The 15,071-nt window shown below is 47.4% G+C and overlaps 1 protein-coding gene across 1 annotated transcript in view; it reads left to right on the top strand.

The window, feature by feature from the left end:
• LOC139055988 (acetylcholinesterase-1-like) overlaps nucleotides 1–15,071 on the top strand; it is a 49,761-nt gene that overhangs the window by 13,220 nt on the left and 21,470 nt on the right. Inside the window, exon 2 of the mRNA XM_070533716.1 lies at nucleotides 12,715–14,229. Within this exon, the coding sequence (XP_070389817.1) occupies nucleotides 12,715–14,229 (1,515 nt within the window). The remainder of the gene's footprint in view (nucleotides 1–12,714; nucleotides 14,230–15,071) is intronic.

The following is a 15,071-nucleotide window of genomic DNA, read 5'->3' as shown; positions in this document are numbered from 1 at the left end:
AAATAGTTTCTAGCTTCAAAATGTGTACCTCTGCTATGACAAAGCTAGGGAAATATGCAGCGAGAGAACCGATCAGTCATACACTCTGCGGCACAGCGAAAGAAAAAAAAGAATTACTGGAAGCATCTGCAGAGAGCTTTACACGTTTGAAGAAAGGGGTACACGCAATTTGGAAGCAAAGCTGGACAGGCTGTACTGCAGGGAGCCTTTCAAGGGAAATGAAGCCACAATGTATGGAAAAGATAACGAGCCTCTTGCACTTGAACAGTACGAGAAGACACATAACCAAAGCGTGAGCCAGCTGGGACTCGTCGTGATTCCAGATATTCCTTGGCTTGGCTACAGCCCGGATGGAATAAGTCAGCAGAGGGGAACAAATGTCTTGCTGGAAGTGAAGTGTCCTGTTCAAGGCAAGCACTTTAACATACAAGACCTCGTAAATGCTAAGAAGCTGGCATTTATTGTGTGTGATGGAGAAAATTATGCACTGAGACGTGCTCACAAGTATCATTCCCAGATTCAACTGGGCGTGCTCCTGCTTAACATGAAGGTGTGTCATTTTATAGTACATTCACAAGTAGAGAGCCTAGTCATACATGTGCCGAGAGACACCGAGCATATGCAGGTACTTGTAGACAGACTGCAGCATGTCTACTTAAAAAGGGTACTACCTAAGCTTGTGCAGATTAGCAAGGCTTGAAAGTATGTTGATGTTCAAATATTTTTTTCGTTGTTGATCACTTCCATTCAGTGGGAGGGGGGATACTTGGAAGAAAAGATATTCAGTACTTTGTAATATTTAAGAATTGCAATATATGTAGCAGCAAATAAGCCATTGTTAATTTATATTTACTGTTCACTACCTGCTAAAGAAAGTATGTCTAGTCACGGAGTTTCATTTTTTTACGCTACAGCCTTTGATGTATTCCCTGCAAATGACACCTTTACAAGTGTCTACAGTGCACGTGTTGCAGAAGACAGAAAAGAAAGCTGTTGATCTTTCTGTATTTGAGCGATTATTTTACATTCTTCGGGAAGCTAGTCGCACAGCAGCTTATAATTCTTGAAGAGCTTGTTTGCAGTCACTCTAAAATAGTTGAGCAAATATAAGTATAGTTTTTTACTTGCAAATTAGTTTTTGTATTTAAAACTGGTCATTTCTACCTGATAAAGTTAGCAGCTTTCTTTTGGACTTGGCAGTGCACGCATCATACCTATAAACATACCACAATAAACATTCCTGCTGTATATATGTGTCTGTGCTTTGCTATCTGATATTCAATATTTACAATTTATACTAGAAAATGTTGATATTCGCCCACCTCAACTTTCATATGTCTTAATGTGTAGACATCACTTCCATGTGTATAGGCTGTCTGAAAATAAATGTATGCCACATGTGAATACAGGTCTGGTATAGTTGGGACAGTTGTCAGTTGTTTGTGTCATGAGACGTTAAAGGACACCTGAGAGACTCGAAGCAAAAAAAAATTTATCGGCTACAACTTAAGGGAAAAGAACTTGGTAGACACAATACAAAATGTTATTTAGTTCGACATGTCATGCAAGAAAGTAAAAACGACTACATCGAGAGTGCATAGTGTCCAAAAACTGTGAATGTCGTCTCACAGTTTTTCACTTGACGTTATAGAAGTGGTGGGTCTGTGGTCCTGGTGGTGTACTTCTCGTTGGAGCTGAATCGAGGCACCGGTGGCACTGTTATATAGCTGTCTTTGACAGTCGAGAACACATCACTGTGATACCGTGCGCAATACCTGTCCACGTTGCACTCGAGAACTTCGGCGGCCATCAGCACCTCTGGTGGACCTCAACCCAGACACAGGCTCTGCACCCAGTGCTTATGGTTACTCTCCAAGACAATGTGCGTAATGGCACTCCAAGAAGTGCTGCTCAGCAGAAATCACTCTTGGCCCCAGGAATGGGCTAAACAGCTGCATTGGGTGGGCTTCCCCCAGCACAGGCCAACGGTTGGTATGGAAACAGCAGCTCTAGTACTGGGACGGTGCACTGGTCCTGCGGCTTCGGCGGCTTCGCAGCGAGAGCTCCCTCACGTTCACCATGCAGTCTCTCTTCCTTCTGGCATGCTTTTATATTTGCCACCTGCTCTCGGTTCACATTCTTCACGTCTTTGTGGTTGCAATGCCCACACGTTCACAGCTGTACTTAGTCACACATTGCAATGTACACGACAAAGTGATGAAAAAATGAAAAATAACCATCCCACTTATTTGCCCCGACAGCATACACTATAGACAGTACTTATAATTGAACAGCTGAAGATGTCACTAAAATTAAGTGGAATACAAACCAAAAGAGACTGTTCTGTTCAAGTAACATTAACACTCGCCAGTTAGTGTTGCGTAAACATAGCGATATGTGTCTGATCAACGCGGATAGGTTAGTGAGGGCTAGGATTCACCTCAATTTCAAGAGAGAAAGATTAAAATTGGCCAGGAAGAAACAAGCCAATCTAGCCGCAGTAAGGGTAAAAGCAGACCGATTCAGGTTTATACTTGCAAACAAATATGCAGCCTTAGAACAGAGAGATGAAGATGACAGAGACGTAATGAATGAAATTGTAACTAGACTGGCTTCAGAAGCAGCCATTGAAGTGGGAGGTAAGGCACCAAGGCAACCAGTAGGCAAGCTCTCCCAAGTAACAAAGCGGCTAAGAAAGAAACGACAAAGAATGAACGTGTCCAGCTCAAGAGATCAGAAAGGACTCCCAGAACTGTCAAAAGTGATAAACAAAGAGAAAATACGGGATATTCGAAATTACAACGTGAGAAAGATTGAAGCAGTAAAAGATGGACGCAGCATGAAATCAGTGAGAAGGAAACTTGGCATAGGTCAAACCAAGATGTATGCACTGAAAGATAAGCATGGTAATAGCACCAGCAATCTCCAAGATATAGTAAAAGCAGCAAAAGAATACAAATGAGTTCGAGTGCATAAGGAAGGTATTGCCAAAACCTGACTGGAAGCTTACCATTATCATTAAAAAGAAAGGTGTAGAATCAGTGAATTCTACCGGTGCTAACATATGGGCAGAAACTTGGAGACTGATAAAGAAGCTTGAAAACAAGTTAAGGAACGCGCAAAGAGTGATTGAACGAAGAATGGTAGGCATATAGTTAAGAGACAGGAAGATAGCGGTGTGGATCGGAGAGCAAACAGCGATACCCGATATACTTATTGACATTAATAGAAAAAAATGGAGCTGGGCACATCATGTAATGCGCATGATAGATAACCGCTAGACCATAGGGTTGCAGAATTGGTGCGAAAAGAAGGGAAGCGCAGTAGTCTGGCTAGGGTGATGAAATAAAGAAATTCGCAGGCACTAGTTGGAATCGGCTGGCACATGACAGGGATAATTGGAGATCGCAGGGAGAGGTAGTGGACATAAAATAGACTTGTGAGGATTATGATGAATTGTGTCAGCTTTGCAAGCGCGCTTACTGAAATTTATCATCAGCCAATATTGGTGTGCACAAGTTACCACACGCAACTGTGAACAGCTCATTGATATAAGGCAGTATTTCCCAGGACAGGATTGAGTTGAAGAGTTTAAACACTTTAACTCGGTGTATTGGTCATTGTACATGAACTCGTGCCCTAGAAATATCAGCTGTCCTAAGAGCATCATTGCGGTCAAAGTGGCAGTCCTTTTTAGGAAAAGGTGGCCGAATTAGGCCAATTAAAAGGACACTGCACAAGTCCTCAATGAAAAAAAAAACTTATCAACCATGTCATCAGTGAATGACTCGAACTTCTCCAATATTGCACACTCAGCTGTAATGGCTTTGTCTGAGGCTCGTCCACCAAATGCTTCACTGATGAATGTTATTGTGCCAGCTGGACTTACACATATGGGAAATTTTACAGTGTGAGTCGACTTGTGTTGTGAATATATCAGCAGCCGACATTTCTCACACCGATACTTTTCAAGTGGGATTTCTGTGCAATCTACAACACCTCGCACTCTCCGATATTGCTTAAAGTGCAAAGGCATATTGGAGGCCTTCAAAGAGGCCTTGGAGGCAAAGGAGGCCTTCAAAGGCCTCCTTTGAAGGCCACACAATGGCAGCTTTCAGGACTGCAGCAAAAAGAGGCAGTGTGTGCACAAAATATCTGTGCACGGACGAAATGCTGCACTGAGAAAGTACACAGAGACAGGAAAATGACATAGCCTGTTTCCGAACCATGAACACCAAAACAACTCTGTCCCTCACAGAAGCTTCCATCTTGTTCACCGCCTCATACTTCTCTACGAGTGAAACAATCTTGTTTGGAAGTGCATGGCAAGGTACGCCAGTCAAATTATTTAGGTGAGCGTCAGAAAGAAGCACGCCCGAAATCCTAAATTTATGTGTGAAGTCCAGTGAGTTCACTTGAATGGATTTGTTTAGCTTGGATGTGTGGCCCAGCTCTTGAAGTTCAACAAGTGCCCTTGCAGCCTAGCTAGGACATGGAATCTACTCCGCTACCTGCTGGATCCACAGGGCTGCAAAACAGCGCAGCGACAGAACCTTCAAAAAATTCTTCACTTGTACAAAGGTACGGAGGTAGATTAATGAAGGACATACAGGAGAGATACATAGGGGACACTAGCAAGGAACCCCTACCTAACTATGAAGGTGTAGGCAACTCCAGCCTAGACGAACCCATCAGCGAGGCGGAGGTCCGGGCGGAGATTGCCAAGCTCAAAACCAAATCAGCTTCAGGCCCGGATGGCGTTAGCAATAAAATGCTACGCAATCTAGACGATACCTCTATAACTGCATTAACTAACTTTATGCAGAAGTGTTGGGAAGAGGGTAAACTACCAAATCAGTGGAAAACCGCTAAGGTGGTGATGATCCCAAAACCAGGCAAGAAACTCCAGATAGAGAACTTAAGACCTATCTCTCTAACCTCTTGTGCAGGCAAGCTTTTGGAGCACGTTATTCAAACGCGGCTCAATAACTACATGGACGATAATGACCTCTATCCGCATTCGATGGTGGGCTTTAGGCCCAGGCTCTCCACCCAGGACGTGATGCTGCAACTAAAACACCAAATCATCGATGCGGAAACGGGGGACGCAAAGGCAATTCTAGGGCTTGACCTAGCGAAGGCTTTTGATAACGTCACACATAAAGCCATTCTTGAGAACCTTCAGGACTTGGGAGTAGGCGTACGAACCTACAATTACATTAGGGACTTCTTGTCAGACCGAGAAGCAAAAATCCAGATTGGAGAATGCCAATCGGATGACATTAAATTAGGCAGCAAAGGGACCCCACAGGGCTCTGTGCTCTCGCCGTTTCTTTTCAATGTGGCCATGATCAAACTCCCTGAAAGACTGGAGGCTATTGAAGGACTAAATCACAGTATATACGCTGATGACATTACGTTGTGGATAGATAGGGGCAGCGATGCCCAAATAGAGGAAACCTCCAAAGGGCTATCCAGGCAGTTGAAAGTTACGTCGGACCTAGGGGACTTAAATGTTCACCGCAAAAATTGGAACTGCTTCTATACCAGCCGAAAGGCAGGGCCAGTAAGGAGGAACCGCAAATCTCTCTCACAGCTGGGGGGGTCCCCATTCCAAAAGTGGACAAAATCAGAGTTCTGGGACTTTTGATTCAGGCCAACAGTTTTAATGGCGAAACAATAAGGAAACTAGACGGCTGCGCACTGCAGACCATGAGGCTGATCCGCAGGATCGCCAACAGGCGGTCCGGGATGAGAGAAGCGAATCTAGTTAGGCTAGTCCAGGCCTTTGTGATAGGTAGAATAGCTTATGTTGCTCCCTTCCTCAGTTTTAGGTCATTCGAGAAGAAGAAGATTGATGGCATCATACGTAAAAGTATAAAACAGGCGCTAGAGCTTCCCATCCGCACTGCAAATGAAAAGCTTTTAGCTCTAGGGCTCCACAACACGCTTGAGGAGATTATTGAAGCAGTGAGGATCTCGCAGTATGAGAGACTTGCGGGAAGCCCTACGGGCAGGAAAATCCTAACTAGGCTAGGCATAAACTATGAGGGGCAGGAAGGCATCAAAGTCGACCTGCCGCGAAGCGTGCGGAACCGACTAATAATCCCACCACTGCCTCAAAACATGCACCCGATCCATCACAAGGAACGCAGAGAGAAACGGGCCGAGGCTCTTGAGAAGCGTTTCAAAAACTCGAAGCACGTGCTCTACGTTGATGCTGCAGACTATGGCAACGGCCGCATGGCCCTAGCTGTAGCGAGCGCTGAAACTAGATTGATAGCCAGTGGCACAGTTCCAACGGATTGCTCTCAAATTGGAGAAGAATCTGCCATAGCACTTGCAATTGCACGTACTTCAGCCAAAATTATAGTCAGCGACTCTAAGGTTGCCGTGATGAACTTTGCCAGAGGCAGAATTTCTCCCGAGGCGAACAGAATCCTGCAGACCTGCAGAGATAGCAGGAAAATTGAAATAATCTGGGCAGCTGCGCACGCCTCCCTCGCTGGGAACGAGGCGGCCCACGAATTAGCTCGAGGACTCACATTCCGAGCTGGTGGGCTAGCCGAAGGCTTCATGGGGCGAGACCGCTTAGTGTGCTACAGAAAGATCACACAACACTACAGACTAGGGCGGGTTAAATATCCTCCGGCTGATGCATCCTTAAACAAGAGCCAGGCCTCCACTTGGCGTCGCCTGCAAACCAACTCGTTTCCAAGCCCGGTGTCGTGCAGCCTCTACTACCCGGGTCAGTACTCTAGCCAGTGTAAGCTATGTAAAGCCAGGGCTAATCTTAATCACATTCTGTGGGAATGCCCACAGGCTCCCTCTGAGGGAAGAATAAAGTCTTTAGAACAATGGGAGACCTTATTACTCAGCTCCGGTCCGGAGATTCAACTAAAGACCGTCCAACTGGCCGAAATCGCCGCTAGAGTCCAAGGACTCCTGGCCGTCGTCTAGGTGGGAAGACTTAAAGCCTTCCCTACATCTGTTGGACAAATAAAGTTTTACAATCCAAAAATGCACACACACAAAAGAACACTATTGCGTCAGAGTCACTCCAGTAGGTCACTTGCCTAAGGTGACATCACAAAGGCCTTAGTCTACTAAGAGTAGAGGGTGTATTTATCTAGGTGCCCAAAATCTTTCGACGGTAGCACTCTCGATATATTGCCCTTTACAGTTGCACAACCTAGCTCGCCTTGTTTGGGTGAAATTGCAAACTTAAACCTGTGGTAACGCAATATACATCCTCAAAACTTGGGCGCGAGGGTCGGACAAAAATAATCCTCACTATTGTATTCACTTTGTTCCGAATTATCAGGAGGCTCGCATGCGCAATCGTCATCAATGACCGCTTCAGGTACGTAGTCCTGTTGGCCGTTGTTTCCTGCAACATTGTTAGGTCAATAGCAGAGATGCTTTATGACCAAGCAAAACAAATAAAAAATCACAAATGCGTGCGCACGACCTCCGATGGCTACACAATTTTCATTTCAGCCAAAAAAGCAGGGAACGCCTTGTGCATTGACCGCCTGTTTGATTCTCACACAGAACGACTAAGAACAGTTGCGTAATACGTTCTGTAGTTTGCAATGCTCACGACACAGCGTCAGGCACCGTCACGGAATATTTACCGAAACAGCACGGACACAAGCAGGAAATTTAATAAACGGTGACACTTGGGTACTTAAACTTACCTTGGGATTGTGTGGCGGGGCTTTCTTCGGCCAACCCTAGGCCTCACTCTCCCTTCGTGGGAGCGCAGAGGGATCTTTTGTGAAGGCGTGGCGTTTCGCTTCAGCCGCATTGGTAAGGGCTTCAACTCGACTTTAAGGCAAAATTTCACAATCAGCTCACCACAAAAATCAAATGAAATCATTGAGAGCAGCGCAACAGTCAATTACACCCACCAAGGTGGCCCCAAAAGAAGTCGTCTTTGTTAAAATTATCGCTACATACGACCATTTCTTTGCTTTCCGATGCGGAGATTGATCGCCCACAACTCCCTCCGTTTTTTCTCTTTTGGAAAGTGGTGGAGGCTCACTTTTTCCGAATATTGCACGATTTGTGCGTTGCGGCGCACTGCACATGCGGTTGCTCTTCGCTCGCCGGCTGCTTTCTTCCAGAACGAAGAGCACCAAAATGCCAACACAGCTGCGGAAACCGCGTGAGCGGGAAATCTATCACCCCCTCCCGCGTTCCAAAATAATGCGCGCGGCGGCGCTAGCGTATCTAGAAAGCGCGAATAACAGCTGTGTCTTACCAGCACTCACCTACGGGGCAGAAACCTGGAGGCTTACGGAAAGGGTTCTACTACTTAAATTGAGGACGACGCAACGAGCTATGGAAAGAACAATGATGGGTGTAACGTTAAGAGATAACAAAAGAGCAGATTTGGTGAGGGAACAAACGCGAGTTAATGACATTTCAGTTGAAATCAAGAAAAAGATATGGGCAGGACATGTATTTAGGAGGGAAGATAGCCGATGGTCATTAAGGGTTACGGACTGGATTCCAAGAGAAGGGAAGCGTAGCAGGGGGCGGCAGAAAGTTAGGTGGGCAGATGAGAATAAGAAGTTTGCAGGGACAACATGGCCACAATTAATACGTGACCGGGGTAGTTGGAGAAGTATGGGAGAGTCCTTTGAAGTGCAGTGGGCGTAACCAGGCTGATGATGATGCTATCTCTCGACCTCCCAACTACAGTATGTGCCACAATTCCTCGAAAGCTCGACAGACCACTTATTATATCCTCTTCGACTGTGACCAGTTCGAAACACCCGCTTCTCTACACGTCAGGAAGACTAGAGATAGTGGTCACGTGATATGCAAAACAACTGAACCGTGCATGAGTAATCCTGGTGTAATGGCTGTAAGTCGCATAATAAACGTATCGCTGAAAGCTGGACGCCCACCGCACAGGTCATTTATTTCTCTTTCAGCCTGCACTTGTGTTCTGCTAACCGAACCGAAAGGCGCCGACCCGAACCGAACCCTCAAAAGACCTTGTTCGACACGCTGGTATGGTATCTTGTTGCGCTGCAGAGGTGGGCGGTCATGTAGGTTGGTCTATTTGGGCCACGTTAGTTGGGTAACGGCTGAAAGCCCCGGTGCAATGGCAAAAATTCGAACTTGCGTTGACTAGTCATGCGCTACACGCACTGTCTTCAAACCCATCACACGCTGTCCTACGACGCATACAATGGCAAAGAAAAAAGAACGTCCGGCCGCACAAGAAGTACTATACGTGCATTTCGATGAACTGTCAGCGCATGACTTGATTTTAGCAGGTCTAGTTTTATGCAGGCGTCCGTCCGCGCATTTTGTGACGAAGCATAGAAAACGTCGCGGCAGCTCCTTCTTAGCCTCCTCAAAATTAGCAAATTCTTTCGTATGTGAGCGTACTGTTACAATTTTTATTGGGCTACAATATTTAATTTTGGGGTTTTACGTGCCAAAACCACCTTCTAATTATGAGGCACGCCGTAGTGGAGGACTCCGGAAATTTCGACCACCTGGAGTTCTTTAACGTGCACTTAAATCTAAGTACACGGGTGGTTTCGCATTTCGCCTCGTCGAAATGCGGCCGCCGTGGCCGGGATTCGATCCCGCGGCCTCGTGCTCAGCAGCCGAACACCATAGCCACTGAGCAACCACGGCGGGTTTAGGCTACAATATTCACAGAAGCTCATTAAAGTTATGCATATTTGAATCGTGAACTCCCATACGGTAATTAACATGCACTGTACTTTCAACTCCTGTTTAGTACCCGATGCTGTGGATCAGTGGCTTAGTTACCGAGCGCGAGGTTGTGTATTCGACTCCCAGATATCGCTGCCATTTTTTTCTTGCGAGGGGGAGGCAATACCGCTCGTGTGGTTCGGGCTTAGAGAAGAGGTTGGCTTTGGAAAATATAGGCCACGCTGTAATAGATTTCACTATAGTATACAGGAATGTGGAATTAGATTGTATAGGCCAACGTATAATTTTGTCTAAGCTACACTCGACAACTTTCTGTAGCAGTGCCACCAAAAGTGTGTGGGCGGAGATTCTGTGCTTGTGTTAATGCGCCAAGCAGTTCCAAATTTTCTACTCCGGCGGCGGAGTAGTTCTACACTCTAAAAACAGTTGCACCCTTTGGGGTGTATATTTGTCCCACAACAATAATCGTCATCTCTCTTGCCCGCGTTTCCTTTCTTTAACGTGGCGAGCCCGGTACTTCCCAGTCACGAACGACATGCGCGTTATCAGTGTGACGCAGCATTCTCGACAGGAAAGTAGCGAGGGCCGAGTTTTCAAGAAAGGAAACGCAAGCAAGGCAGATGACGATTATTGTTGTGGGACAGATATACACCCCAAAGGGTGCAAACTGTTTTTAGAGTGTACTTTGGCGGCGGCTGGCTGAACGCAGCCGCGCGGGCTCCGTCTCGAAAGCCATCTGCAATGGTTACAGGGTCTCGGCGCCGAGGGCTGATAGCTTTGTGTGAGCGGTGTTCTCATCGCTCAGTTAGCTTGAAGCGAGAGGGAGCACGAACCGTCCATTCGCTGGCTGCTGCTGCCACTCTTCCTCTGGCTAGCGTTCCAACAGCGAGTTTGTGCGGTCATCGAGTGAGATGTGTTCTTGTTGGCCTGTGCGCGCGTAACTTTATGCTTGTTAATTCACCCAGTAAGCGAACGTTTACAAGTTTGTACGACCGATAAAAGTACCGTCTTCGTATAGCTGTCTCATAATTTGCGATCGCAATCTATGCTTCACTTTTTCAGTGAAACTGCGCATTTTTAAAGTGTCTGCATGTTAAACCACGTGGTGTATCAATACTAACTCCGTGGAATAGCGCCAAGATAAATCGTGTGTGTATATATATATATATATATATATATATATATATATATATATATATATATATATATATATATATATATATATATCGCGAACATTACTTATATGTGGCGTACTCATGAAATAAATAGTGCGTCTTCCCCAAAATGCATTACTTCGCGATCAGTTCCGATTTTTGCGCTTAGCCGAGCACTATTATATAAACGTGCAAACGCCCATGAAGTACAGCAAATTTGTTCTATGGCAAGCGATACAATACCTTGTGCTGCGAAGGAGCGCAGCAATCGCTCCTTCGCAGCAATGCGAAGGAGCACAGCAAGGATTTTGATGTGAGAAACGGACCGTCCAAGAACGGCGTAATTAGAAATCCTAGGTAAAGGGAAGCAACCCATTTCACTAATTCCGGACTGCAGGACTCGATGTATACGTTCAGGGTGCCGGCGTCGTGGTGGCCATCGCTTGAGTACAGAACCGCCGGCGCAAATGTGCGTGATGGCATTGAGTTCGGCATCACTGGAGAAAGAATGGATGCAGCACGCAGAAGCGCAAACACACGTCATACATGTATTAGACACACCTTCCAGATCGAAGTAGCACACACGCGACGGTTCTCTAAAATACATTCTAGAGGACACACAGCTATATATGAATTAGTGAAAGGTAATCATGCAACCTACACTTTTGGTAGAAGCCGCTGTCGACGTGCAGGAGACGTCGTGGAACTTGTGTCAGACTGCAGGGTCGTACGGCAGGCGTTGTCTTCTGGCCGCATATAGCTCAGGCGTCCCTCCGCCCCAGTCGACGAATCAGAGCCTTTGCATGCTCGGTTTTCAGAATGCGGGGTTGGGCTCGGGAGCACACAGCAGTAGCGCACCGCGTCACATTCAACAGTTGACAAGGTGTACCTAGTTCCGCTTTCCCGAGCGCTCATTCAGCAAGGCTCAAGGACGGCAGTCCTCCTGGACCAGTAATCCAGCGGGAGACCCAGCCGAGGTGGTATCTCAGCTGGTGAGAGCGTCGGTTCGGGCGCAGGCGTAGTTACGTGGGCGGCGATTGCTCCCCATGGGCCGCAAGCCCTCCCTTCCGACGCCCACACACGCTGTACACACGGTACGCGATCTCTGGAACCACGTTTGACGAGGTGCCACTGCTGCCGCTCACAAATCAGTTTCTTCTCTGTCACATTACGGCGCACTTTCTTCGTTTGTTTTTGCTTTTACGCACACGCGTACATGCCCCGTCAGTGAAATCGGCAAGATTATGTGTGTTGCCGCGAGAAAGGCGAGCGCCGGAGGAGGAAGGCGCCTGGAGGTGGAAAAGAGAACTGTGCGCTGGAGAGAGTATACACAGGAGCGCGTTGAGCGCGCCAGCCCGCGGCAAAGCAACCCCACCTAGAGGAAAGTCTAGGTAGCGTGGAGTATGGAACTGCACTTTCTTCCACTTTGACATATAAGCATTGCCCGTAGGGCCTATAACTAAACAGTATATTACTGTAATTAGTTTAATAATAAAGTGATTGCCCTGGCTTTCCTTGGAAATCATTTCGACCAGGACATAATTATTCTGTAGTTAAGTAATTCAAACAGATATTGGGGCTTTTAAAAAAACGTTTGAAGCAGTAGAAGAACACTGTAAAGTGCAACTATACCTATAACTCATGGTTCTACAACAACGTGGAATCACCTCCTACAGTGTTCTTTACAAGATAACGCGGGCCTATATTGACGAGTCGGCATCTCACTGATGCTCACCACAGTAATCAAGTGATATAAGATGTAAATGCAGTTTGCTAGCTTTTTTGTTTTCCAAGACGCTGCTCATCTCCCTTGCCCTTTGTTTATTTCATTTGTGTTTACATCATGCCATTTCAGTTGCAGGGTCCTTGCCGTGAGCCTCTGCCTCATCGGTTTGGTCCTTTGTACTACCATGATCATCCTAGAACTCAAGGACCCTCTGCCTGCTGCTCGGACATCGTCGGAATGCCTGGTCGTATGGACTTCGGCAGGAAAAGTCCGAGGCAAACTCGTTCAGTACAATATCGCAGACACCGTCTACAGCACCGTCGCCTTCTACGGTATCCCCTTCGCGGAACCTCCCTTTGGCCGAAACAGATTTATGGTGCCCAAATGCGCGAAACCGCGCAGCGGAGTTTTCGACGCCACATACAAGAGACCACCTTGCAAGCAGCCGGACACGCAGAAGTCAAGGAACTACACCATGAATACCTCCAACACGACTGAGGACTGCCTGCACATTAACGTATGGGTACCAGGTGCTTGCGTGAATCCTGGAAGGGCGCACGCCGTCGTGTTCTGGCTGCATGGAAGCGCCTTCGCGGGCGGCGTGAGCAGCTACGACTTCTACGACGGCCGCTTCTTGTCCGGTCTGGGCAATTTGGTGGTCGCGGTGCCCAACTACCGCGTCTCACTCTTCGGCTTCCTCAACTCGGGCACGGGTCACGGCGTGCGGGGCAACATGGGTCTGCACGACGAAGTTCTGGCGCTGCGATGGGTTCGCGACAACATCGGCCGCTTCGGCGGAGACCGCGACAAAATCCTGGTCGCCGGCGACAGCGCAGGCGCCACATCGCTGACGCTCCTGATGGCTAGTCCACTGGGTTCGCCGTCCACCTTCCGTAGGGCTTACCTCCTGAGTGGCACCGTGATACCAGACCTGATGCCTAACGCGGGCAGCAAGGCACGGGCCACTTTCGAAGCGATTGCAGATGCCACTCAGTGCCAGTCGGATAATGCGACCGCCGTGTTGCGCTGTCTTCAAGAGCGAAACGCCTCGGCACTCCTCGAAGCCTCCGAAGAAGTGCACATGCAACTCACACCGAGCCGAGAGGGACCACTGCTCCCCGCGGACGCCGTAGAAATTGGTAAACGTGACATAAGGCATCTAGAAGTTATGATGAGCAATACCCTGAACGAGGCCACGTCGTTGTTCCAGACCCTTCGGCAGCAGTTTCAAGGCAAAAAGCAGACGCATCCCAAAGAAACCATCAGGGCGGTGTTCAAGGAACGCTTAGGCGGTGTGAGCGATCCGGTTATTGACATCATGCTCGACATCCTCAAAGAGAAGCACTACGACGTCGACGACCCAGACTATAAAGGTTGGGTCGACTTGATCGACGGCATGCTCTTCCGTTGTCCGGCAATGAGTTTCGCAACCAAGCTCGCGAAAAGCGGGGCGACCGTTTATTACTACATCTACGAGCCAAAGCCATCGTCTACGTTGCTCGATGGCGACCGCACAACCCACGGCGAAGAGGTGCTTGTATTATTCGGCACACTAACTTTTCTCTACCCTGAGCTTTGCACGGGCGAAGAAAGAGCCACAACGCTTCGCATGATTCGCACACTCTCCAATTTCGCAAATAACGGGTAAGACGCTTGTTGGTATTATTCACAGAACAATATTTTACGCACAAAGAAAACGATGGGCGGAATTTTGCTAGCTCTGGAAAAACAACACATTCACGCAAGTTCACTAGTGTTTTAATTTGCCGAGAAATGTTTTCATTAGGTGAGGGCGCACCCTTTGACACACATAGAAAGGACAGACACGACATACGAATGCCGAGACGAAACAGACCGCTCATATCGTCTGTCCTCTGCGTATGTGTGTCAATTTGCTCCCGTCTTGTAATGGTCATTCGAACCAACTATAGCCCAACAAGAAATCCTCCTTAGAAATGTTTTTGTATCTACTAAATAGCTGTGAGTGACATAACTTCGACAAATCCCGATCACGAGTACGCGAAAAACCAACGTGTAAAGAACCACTTTCGTGTTAACACTCGCTAAATCCGTCTGCCTTTTATTTCGTAAGTACGAGATCAACTAACTGGCGGATGCATTTGATGTCACCGGAGGACCCAGACTAGGCCAGTATTTTGTAAGAATTATTTCCCTTCGATTGTGTCTTTCTTACCTCCGTACCTCCAAGTCGCCCGCTCCGCATTGGTTGGGGCTCTGCAAAGCGATTCCAGGTGGAGCAAAGTGTTTGTTTAAATTGAGCAGTCGTTTGTGTAAACTGGAGCAGTCGTGTGTATGGGTTGCGAGCGTGCGTGCGTGCGTGTGACCACAGCACGACGGCGACCACGTTGAAAATGAACGTATGACGGCAACAGCGAGATTTCTACGGCGGCCGTTCGACGCGAGCTTACGACACGGCGATTTTTTAGTTTACATAGGTAGTGGACGAGTGCAAGAGAAACACCGGC

Source organism: Dermacentor albipictus, chromosome 2, assembly GCF_038994185.2.
Source record: "Dermacentor albipictus isolate Rhodes 1998 colony chromosome 2, USDA_Dalb.pri_finalv2, whole genome shotgun sequence".
In the NCBI taxonomy this organism is placed as follows: Eukaryota; Metazoa; Arthropoda; class Arachnida; order Ixodida; family Ixodidae; genus Dermacentor; species Dermacentor albipictus.
This window is presented reverse-complemented; position numbering and strand designations above follow the sequence as displayed.